Here is a 10953-nt window from a genome sequence, read left to right on the forward strand (position 1 = left end):
GATAGCTCCCAGGATTAACAACAGTTCAATCTATGTAGCTAGCTAGCTACATAGTTACCAAGAGATATATATAGGCTGTGGAAGGCAGGAGGATGGAGGGATGGATGGATTTATTCATCTCTGATAAAAAGTTAGTTGTCAAGGCAGCATCCAGGTCATTCAGAAAATTACAGTAGCAGCATAATGACAGCAGCAAGATAATAATAGAAAAAGCACAAAAATAACAAAAAACTAATCAAAAAACAGCTAACAGAAACAGGAGGGATACGTACATATGTACAGATAGAGAATATGGAGAGGGAGATATTCCTGGAGGAAATTTATAACAATAATAACAGTAACACTAATGTTACAATTGCTAATGAAAATGGATTGATAATGGTAAAAGTAGCAATATTAATAATAATGATATCAGAGTCAGAGTTAGAGTTTCTTTATTTGTCATTCGCACCACATGTGGTGCATGTGGTGGAACGCAATTGTGTACACAGAGTCCCAGTTACATTCAACAATAAAATGTAAAAGAAAAACTGTAATGAGATCCAAGATATGAACTAAGAAAAACATCAACTAAAAATACACTAAGCACTAATAGCACAAAATCAATACGCCGAACAGCAGCACGAACATAAGTCTCTGTGAGCACATGAGTACGAATGAAAACAGCAACATGAAACAGATCAGCAGCAACATGAAACAGATCAGCAGCAACATGATGTGATTTTTCACAGTGATTATTCTAGTTAGAGATTCATGAGTCTAACAGCCTCAGGGTAGAAGTTGTTCCTAAGTCTAGTGGTTCTACACTTAATGCTCCTCAACCTCCTTCCTGAGGGGAGCGGGACAAAAAGTGTGTGTGCTGGGTGAGTGGGGTCCTTCATGATGCAGGCGGCCCTATTCCTGCATCTGGAGGTGTATCAGTATAAATGATAAATATGGTAACTTGTTGTAATGTGCTGAGCAGGATATTATCAAGAATTTTAAATGTTTGCCAACAATAAAGTGAGATAAGTATCAGTCGTGATAACTCAAGTTTAATGGAGGAGAATTAGCTCAGCAGGCAGGAACCTTGTTCTGTATAGTTCCTTAATGTATCTGGGGTGGACGAGTCTGTTCTGATTCAGCTCCTAAGGCTGTTTATAGTTGTTTAGAGAGTGGGGAGTTCTGGTATAGACTCCGATTTTTCAGTAGTTTTCATTGATTTTTCAGTCATTGTGGTAAAAATGCCACCAAACAAGACTCAGCATGAAGACTTAAAAAAACCTCTCCACCCAAGTCAGAGATTAAGATGTAGAGAAGAACAGGTCAGGGTTTGATTTTAAAAACTGTCCCAAACCCTGAACCTACAACTCAGATAATACTGAGAATAAAAAAGATGATCCCATCACAACAAAACAAAACACCACCTGATTCATTTTCCATTAAAAAGTTGATTTTGAGCATACTGTTCCTTGCTGCATGCATTAACTGAAGATTTACATGTTTTTTTTAATCTCTTGAAGTAGATTTGCGCTGTATTTTGTAAACGTGTTGCAATTTTATGTAATTCACGTGTAAATTTAAATATTAATGTCATGAAGGAAGGCCTGAGAGTTGTTCAGGTGGAGTACCTTGGGTCTGTTGTTTAACTTTTACGACACTTCTCTATCTTTTCAACACAACTAAAAAAACAACTATTTGAATTCTGTCGTTTAGAAGTCACCACTGCTTACACCCTGACATTGTTTAAAGTTAGTATACCACTAGTTTAATTTACCTTTACATGCACTGTCAACTTTAAAATAAACCTTATAGGTTCCATTAAGCAACACTTCTGTGACTCGTCAAAAAAGTGTACTGGAGCAGTGGTTCTCAGAATTTGGACCCTACAGGGTCACCAAACAACACAAGGGGGATCTTGAAAAGATCTATAGAAATCTAATTATTGTTGAAAATGATTGATTGTGTCACTTTAAGCATAAACTGTTACAAAGTTATTAAAAAGGGCAATATGAATGGTTCTCCATGGGAAACGGGTGGAATGCACCATCCTGGTCAGGGGGGAGTTTTTTCCTCAGGTGGGAGTATAAGTATCTGGGCATCTTGTTCTTGAGTGATGGTAATATGAAGCAGGAGATAGATTAATGGATAGGGGCCTTGTCCTCAGTAATGAGGGTGCTGCTCCGGTCGGTCATTGTGAATTAAGAGTTGCGTTGAAAGGCAAAGCTCTGGATTTACTGATCTGTCTTTGTTCCAACCCTCACCCGTGGTCATGAGGTTTGGAGCATGGCCGACATGAGCTTACTTAGGGTGAGGCGCTCCGTCTTTCAGTGGGAGCTCAGAGTAAAGCCGCTGCTCCTCTGCATCGAAAGAAGTCAGTTAATGTGGGTCGGTTATCTGATTGGGATGCCTCCTGGGTGCTGATTTTTGGAGGGTTTTGGGGTATGTCCCACAAGTAAGGGGCCCTGATGAAAGACTCAGAACTCTCTGGAGGTATTCTACAAAGTATATCTTCTCTGGACTGGGGATGCCCCGGGGTCCCCCCGGAGGAGCTGGAAAGTGTCCATGTGGAGAGAGATGTCTGGGTTTCTCTCCTGCTCTGTTGCCTCCTCGACCCGAGATGGAGATGGAATAGGAATGGAAAAATACATAATACGACAAGGCTCTTGGTTATGTGGTTTGTACTTGAACCAGCAATAGTTGAAGTCAAGAATCTACGTTTATTTTTATTTTTTTTCAAAAGGTGAAAAGTTCAGAACCATTGCATTAGATGTCAGAGTTTTAAGAACTGGAAGATGTTGATGCAGATGGAGAAGAGGAAAAACGCTGAACTGGTCTTGTAACTAAACACTACCTCAAAAAGCCATTGCACAGCAAATGTATTTAATTACGTCTTCAAGTTGACGCTCTGTTGTGCTGAGCAGCTCGTTCATTCTTTCTGTTTTAGACACACTAGCACACGCTGCGTCACTCACTTTAAATGAAGTGTGATTTACAGATCATCAATGCTCACAGCTCCAGTTACATGACACTGGAGAGCTGCCCCCTTCAGCAGCTAGATAAGGACTCCATCTTCAAGAGTCCCACCCGCTACCGATACACGTCTGGATTAAAGTATTGAAACGTGGTTAAAGATGCTTTTCTTACAAACCTGCTGTCTTCTTGTTCTGCTTCTTCAAAACATGGTTGATTCTGGTGAGTACATAAAACTACTGTCATAATTGAGCTTGAATCATTTTGCTCACTTTTCTTTGTCTCTCTTTGGTCAAAAGGGCATATTTTGAGAAAAATCAAAGAGCGTGCACGAGATTTCCAGCTGCAGAACAACAAGGAGTTCCTCCTGAACCTCATCACCAGCGGTCATCAGCCTTTCCAACAGGTCAAGGAGGCCTGGATTCATCAGCCGCTGGACCACTTCAACCGACAGGATGTGAACACCTTTCCTCAGGTAAGCAATGTTTGACACAGCAATGTGGGAAAGGAAATACATATATACATACACATATACATAATATATGTATATTGTAAGCTGTTTTTGCAGCATAAATATCTAAGGAGGTTCAATTAAAACAAATGTACTTGAATGGGTGGAGTACATCTTTTCAGTTCATCAAACAGGGGGACATTTCTTAACAGTGCAAACCTCAGTGTGCAGCTTCAGTTTGCTCTTTTAATGAAAGAAATAGGAAGGAAAATGCAAAAATTGCCCATCGTAGTTCAAAGAGTTTATAAATATTTGAGAAGGACAGCACAAAAGACAATGGTGAATGTTGCCACCGTTGTGTTATTGAGAGGTTGACCAACCAAAGACTAATTTATGAACTTGGTCATTGGTTGGTTTTATAGAAACAAACAACTGAAGTTAATAAAAGTCGACTCTTCGCACGTACAAACACACTTTAAGTTGATACGAAGAAGGACACAGGAAAAGAAGGAATACATGTAAAGGAATACAACGTTGCCCTGTTACGGCTGTACAGACTGGTGTTTATCAGAACTGACAGATGGGATGTTGTTTCATGACAGTTAACAAGTCTTTCTCTGACCATGTTTGTTTGTTGTCCAGAGATTCTTTGTGAACGAGGTATACTGGCAGCGTCCTGATGGTCCAGTGTTTCTCTTCATTGGGGGAGAAGGGCCCATCTATGAGTTTGATGTTCTGACAGGTACATTACCATACCATGCCATGCCACGCCACGCTACGCCAAACCGTACCATGCCATGCCATGCCATGCCATGCCATACCATACCATACCATACCATACCATACCATACCATACCATTTTATTTATAAAGCACTTAAAACAGCAACAAGGTCAACCAAAGTGTTGTACAGAAAAACTAAACAAGTAAAGCACACAGCAAAAACTACAATATGCATATGCAGTGTCACTCCTTTGTACTGTGTTTTGACATGCCATTCTTTGTTTTAAATCCTTCACCACAACCAGTTCAACCAGGAACTCAGCAGATCTTTGAAGCCATTTAGAGAGGTCAAGGTTGAGAGCTCCAGATCTTTTTGTAAGACATTCCAGGAAACAGGAGCGGAGTAGGAGAAGGCCCTTTAGCCAAGTTCCGTCCTCACTGAGGGAACACTGCAGGTAATAATGTCCTGAGAGCGCACGCTGTAGCTGCACTCACGCAGAGACATGTAGGAGGAGATGTATGAAGGCAACAGACCAAGAAGTGATTTAAAGATGAAAATGTACCAGTGAGAGAGTCTGCGTGAAGTTAATGATGTCCAGTTAACCAGTGAATACAGGGTGCAGTGGTGGGTACGATAATCACAGCCAGTTATGAATCTTAGTGCACCATGATAGACAGCATCCAACATCTGCAGGGTTCTTGTAGGAGCGTTCATGTAGATAATGTCACTGTAATCAATGGAGGGAAGAAAGTCACAGTTACAAGACATTTCCTAGGATTCAGAGATAGACATGATTTATTTCTAAAAAAAAGAAACCCAGTTAAACTATCAGTTTTTTTACTAGGTTTTCAACGTGGAGCTTAAAAGAGAGATACGAGTCAACCAAAATACCCAAGTATTTATAAGAATCCACAAACTCAATAGGAGCACCATTCGAAGATAAAATAGAAGGAAGGACTGCTGGGACCAACTTCCTGTTTGAAAACAATTAATCAACAACAAATTAATGGATTTAAGACCTTCTGATAAACTATCAATATATGATCAGTTAACAACATGCTGAAACTTGTTAGCAGAAAGTTTTGAAACAAAACTTCAAGTTTGCGAGACAAGACAGGCAAAGGACAAAAATAAGTTCACCGTCCATCACTTCTCAGGTTTAATGTACCATAACAAGTTTAAAATTTGTAATGGTTATTGGCTGGAAATGGATGAGGCCCCAAGGTAGACATAATGCCATAATTTTTTTTATAAAGAGAAACCAGAACTGCATTTGACATAACATCAGGGCTGAACAGACCATTTTTGAGGATCTGACAAATAATTAAGAAAACCAAGGAGTATAAGTACTGGGGAGGTAAGTGCTGAATGTAGGACAGGTGGGTTTATTATAAACTGCAAACAGGTGAGAATGTGGCTAAAAACAAGGATCACTGAGGAAAAACACTGTCTGACATATAGAGATGAACTAACAGAAACAATTCAGTTCACTTCAGTTTATTAATATAGTGCCAAGTTGCGACAGAAGTTGTCTCAGGGCACTGAACAGAAACAGACTGAACCATAAACATAACAGAAAATCTCATCAAATATAAATAAACTACAAAAGAACCCATGACTGTACTCTTCCCAAATGGGATGGCGTCTGACATTCTGATCTGCCTGTGATTGGTAATCAACCTGCCTGTCCTGCATGCAGCAATATTCTTCAAAAATAAGCATCGTACCAACTTCCATTTTGGTGTGTGGCTGCATAGGCTTAAGAAATGTCACTGTCAATGTCAAAATCCAAGATGGCCACCACCATTAATATATATAAACCAGCCACCCTAATCATTTGAGGAAACTACACTTTCTAGTTCTTATATTGCTTAAAAGTATAGTTTGTGTGTGGCTGGTGGGTTGGCTAAAGATTAATCTATGGTGGCCATAGATAGCCAATCAAGGCCACCAATGACCACCCCCTGGCACTGCCATTCCACCTGGCCATGGATAAAAATGCTTCTTCCACTCGCCAGAATCCCTCACGCTGCACTGCCTCAGACAAGAAAAAAGAAAACAAAAAACTACCTCTGTTTTTACCCACAGTGTAACTCCTGTCCACTTAAATATCATGCACCAAAAACATTAAGGTTCACTTAGATTCTCTGGTCAATTCCACTTTAGAAAAACATCTGAAAAAACTACAAACATGTTCAGTACATGTCGTTAGCCAAAACTGTGCCTACAGCTTGCAGTTGCTGCGTCAACCAATCCCATATTTTCATGTGTACCAGTAGCGTGGCTAATGGACTCCTTGAGACATGCCCACAACAGACAGGAACAAGCTTGTGAATTTTATTAGCAAACAAAGTTAGCTAAACTTAATTTAGTGGAAGCTAGTTCTGCTAACGGTTTCCAAAGTTAGTGAAAACACTAATCCACTCAACAAAAAAAGTAGTTCTGCTATTAGCTGTTACCGGATTAGCTAAACTGTGTGCACCACTTCGGTTAAGCAATATAAAAACTTGAAAACACAGGTTCCTCATTTGATAGGGTTGTTCAGTTTGTTGCAGTCATCTTGGATGACATGGCAACCCAATTTTTAATGCTGACCTTTTTTATGCCTAAATGCAGCCACATACCAAAATGAAAGCCAGAAAGTTGCTTGCTTTTCAAGTTATTCAACTCAGAAAGTTAAAATATAAAGGCCTACACATGTGACGGTAGTCATCTTGGAATTTGACCTGGCAACCCAATTTTTCAAAAGGAAACTTTCTTACGCCTATATGCAGCCAAATACCAAAATGGAAGTTGGTACCTCACTTATTTTTCAAGTTATTGTGGTCATAAAATTCACGGATGGACGGTATTTCCAATTGCACTTTTTTGCTCTGCGATGGGGTGGGGGGGCAAAAAAGACTTGCACTCTAGATAACTTTTCTAAAGGTAGGAAGGAAGTGTTAGTCATCACACAGAACACATTTTAGGGCTTTAAGAGTGACATTCTAAATGTTAATCCTGACCCATGCTGCAGCTGTATTTCCTGCTAAACGGTGCAGCTAAATCCTATCGCGGGGTAAAAACATGTTTCCAGGTCATCATGTTGCCATGGCTAAAGAACACGGCGCCCTGCTGCTGGCTGTGGAACATCGTTTCTATGGCAACAGCATCAACCTTGATGGGCTAAAAACGGAGAACTTGGTTGACCTGAGCAGTCAGCAAGCGTTAGTGTTCGCCCTCCACCAGTGTGTGTTTGCACATTTCTGCATGCAGCTCGTCTCCCCTCGTTTACTAGAACCTTTTTTTTTTTTAATCAGCTCGTCTTTTTTTGTGTTTACGTCTGTTGCCTCCGGTTTGTTTTTATTTGTGTTTGCTGTAATGCATGTGAGGCTGGATAAACATGTCAGTCAGTTTCTCCCTTTTCTTTCTCATGAATAATTTCTCTGAGTGCAAACGTGAAACACCTCTTGCACTTTTTTTTCTGTGTGCCTCAGCCTTTTTTATTGCCACGTTTTGTACATTTTTCCATCTGTAGATGTAAATGTGCTGAACTCTCCACTTTTTTTCCAGGCTTGCTGACTTGGCTGTTTTTCACCAGTACATCAGCGAGAGCTTCAACCTGAGCTGCAGGAACACCTGGATCAGCTTTGGAGGCTCGTACTCTGGAGCTCTGTCGGCCTGGTTCAGAGGAAAGGTGCACTAAAAACTGCTGCTTCATGCATCTGACTCTAAAACGATAAAAAAAGAAAACAACTAAAGCAATAACATTGTTACAAAATAACTTGAACAGAGGCATGCTGCTGAGAGTTTTAAACCAAGGTAGTCTCATAATAAGAAAATCCGGAGTTAAAGGATCTTTAAGGGTCAGCCCTTATTCTCAGACTTGTGATATTGTTTAATGTGTTGGGAGTTACTCTCAACTACTACCACACCAAACATTGGCTCAGTGGCTGTAAAGTTAAACAGGTCCCAGCTGTTTTGGGGATTTGGTTATAGCAGCCATCTTAAATTGTGTTGGCATCAAAAGTTAACTAATTCTCCAAAGTCATCCAGTGCTTACTTGCAAGTTTTAGCATGCCTATAAAAAGTATTCCCCCCTTTGACATTTTAATATGCTTTTGTTGCTGTCATAAACCAATCAAGGTCAATTTAATTTGGCCATTTTGACAAAAAAAAAACCGAGGTAATTCTTCAATGTGAATGTGAAATCTAATTACTAAAGTAATACCAATTAAATAAAACTATGTAAGGTAAGAGAAGTGATTGCATAAGTATTCACATCCCTTTAAAGCAACTGCAGAAAACTCAAATACTCCACAAGAGTTTAGCAAACAGAGGACTCCGGCAGCCCGCCCTAGTGGAGACTTGAGTTTTCTTCAGTGTCTCTCTCCCATAAAGCTCAGACTGGTGACGAACTCTGGCAACAGTTGCTGTACGCTCAGTGTCTCCTATCTCACCTGTTGAAGTTTTAACTCCTTCAGAGTGGGCTCAGGTGTCTTGGTGGTCTCTCTCACTCCTTCTTCACGGTCACTCAGTTTGTGAGGACGGCCTGCTCTTGGTAGATCTTCACATGCTCCATATTCCTTCCATTTCTTGATGATAGATGTAGCAGACCTCCTGGGTATGTTTAGAGCCCTGAAAAATAGTTCTGTACCCATTCCCTGACTTTTACGTTTCAATAATCATTTATTTGAGCTGAATTAGGACAGTGGCTTTAGAGGAGTTAAATATTTATGTAATTACCTATTTAACGTTATACCCTTTCAACTCCTGGTACTGACATCAAAAATGTGGGTGGGAAAGGTGAAGCACCACACTTGCCTCCACCCTCATTTGTCCCATTCTGGGCCCTTGAGCAAGGCCCTTAACCTCCACCATCTGCTCCCCTGGAGGGCTGTGGTAGCTCGGCGGTCTGTGGTTGAGTCAGGAAGGACATCCGGAGTCAAAATCATCGCCAAGCCTTCGTGCGACTTAGTTCACTGTGGCGACCCCTGAAGAAGGGAGCAGCCGAAAGAAAGAGAAACATTGTACCCTTTCATTTATGCATTTATTATTATTTATTATTCATTTATTTGGTATAAGACTGTATGATTAAACTTTCACTTTATTTTTTGTCAAAATGGCAATTTATATTGATCATGACTGATTTATGACAGCAATAAAAGCAAAAAATAAGATAAAATAAAACATCCAATGGGGTGAACATTTTTTACAGGAACTATAAAATTCCTCTAGTAATTCATGAAACTTTATGTTAACAGACCAGTAGACTTGAATTAAACAAACAATGAGAGAGAAAAAAAACAAAAAAAAAACACATATGACACAGTCAGCTATAGAGCTTGGTGTTTAAATTCTCAATTTTAGCCACAACAGATTTTAGATGGATATCTGTAAAATGTATTGTGTCCTAACCCTTCTCATCTTTAAAGCTGCCTTTTTTAATTAGAGTGACTCCAAAACCTCATCAGTTGTAGATGCACATCCAACGCTCACCCTCAGATAATTTGATTCAAATCCTTCTGGTGGTTCATGAGATATTTTGCAAAGCAACGAGCGAACACAGGAAAAACATGATTGCCTCTTTGCCTCCAGCAAACGGCAGTAAAAAATGAGACTCATCCTAAAACAGGTGGAGGATGTTTGCTTCTGACAGTCAATTTAAAATAATGTATTTTTTAAGGGCAAGAAATTGTAGATTTTAGCAAATGTTATAAATTATGAATTTTCTGAGAATAACTCCACGTGTGAGAAACAAGAGCAGACATCAGCTTGTGCAACATGCTCCATGTGTGTTTTAGCTCTTTGGTAACCCGTTGTTCTGCCTCCATCTGCAGTTTCCCAGTCTGGTGTTTGGAGCCGTGGCCTCTTCGGCGCCAGTCAAGGCACAGCTGGACTTTTCTGCCTACAACAATGTAAGCCTGCAGTCCATCTTCACATGGTAACATGATGCCTGTGTTCTCCTGACCGTGTCAGAACCTGAACCTTTAATGAATTAGTTTCTGTCTCACTCTGCTGCAGGTTGTGGGTTTGAGTCTGATGAACGAGGCAGTCGGCGGCTCAGAGGAGGTGGAAGCAGCTTCCTGTCAGTGCATCGTTGCTTTCTTCTGTGTTCTTGTCCTAAAATCAGCTTCATCCCCCTCTGCAGTGTCTGGCTAAAGTTCAGGAGGCGTTTGTTCTTGTCGAAGCGGCGCTGACGAGTGGAAACTGCAGCCAGTTGGCCCAAGACTTTGGATGCTGTCAGATCCCCAAGAATCCCGATGATCAGGTTTGATTTTTATACTTTATAATAGCTAGTTTTTAGATTTTTCTAAACATAACAAAGGTTAGTGGAGCTCTGTGGCTCAAGGCCCACCTGTGCCTGCAGGAGGAACCACCCCTGCTGGTCAGCAGAGGGGTTGTGACAACTGCGGTGCATATGACAAATAAAGAACCTTGAATTCTTGAATCCTTGAATTCTTGAAAAAGATAGTTCAGCCATTTTGTTTGTGGAAAAGTTATGAAGAATAAAAATCAGATGTGAGTTTGTAGGAATCAAGTTTAGTTGTGACAGGGCTGATGAGCCTGTCTCTAGTCCAAACCCATGACACATTTAGTGTCGGAGTGGTGGCACAGAGGTTAGAGAAGGTGGGCTTGAGATCGGAAAGTCACTGGTTCGACTCCCTGGACCAACAACATCAAAATGTGGGTGGAAAAGGTGAAACACCCACACTTGCCTCCACCCTCATTTGCCTGACTCTGGGCCTATGAGCAAGGCCCTTAACCCCCACCATCTGTTCCCAAACAGGCCTCTCTTGAAAATGAGTCCTAGTGACTCAATGAGACTACTTGTATAAATAAAGGTA

General features: G+C 40.6%; 1 protein-coding gene across 1 annotated transcript in view; it reads left to right on the forward strand.

Moving 5' to 3' along the window:
- The first annotated feature begins 3113 nt into the window (after positions 1–3113).
- LOC119411132 (thymus-specific serine protease) overlaps positions 3114–10953 on the forward strand; it is a 12433-nt gene continuing 4593 nt past the window's right edge. Inside the window, exons 1-8 of the mRNA XM_037678061.1 lie at positions 3114–3174; positions 3252–3427; positions 4046–4145; positions 7203–7332; positions 7679–7802; positions 9946–10023; positions 10130–10177; positions 10257–10376. Of these exons, the coding sequence (XP_037533989.1) occupies positions 3114–3174; positions 3252–3427; positions 4046–4145; positions 7203–7332; positions 7679–7802; positions 9946–10023; positions 10130–10177; positions 10257–10376 (837 nt within the window). The remainder of the gene's footprint in view (positions 3175–3251; positions 3428–4045; positions 4146–7202; positions 7333–7678; positions 7803–9945; positions 10024–10129; positions 10178–10256; positions 10377–10953) is intronic.

The sequence above is a fragment of the Nematolebias whitei genome, chromosome 6 (genome assembly GCF_014905685.2).
Source record: "Nematolebias whitei isolate Nwh7 chromosome 6, NemWhi1, whole genome shotgun sequence".
Taxonomy (NCBI): Eukaryota; Metazoa; Chordata; class Actinopteri; order Cyprinodontiformes; family Rivulidae; genus Nematolebias; species Nematolebias whitei.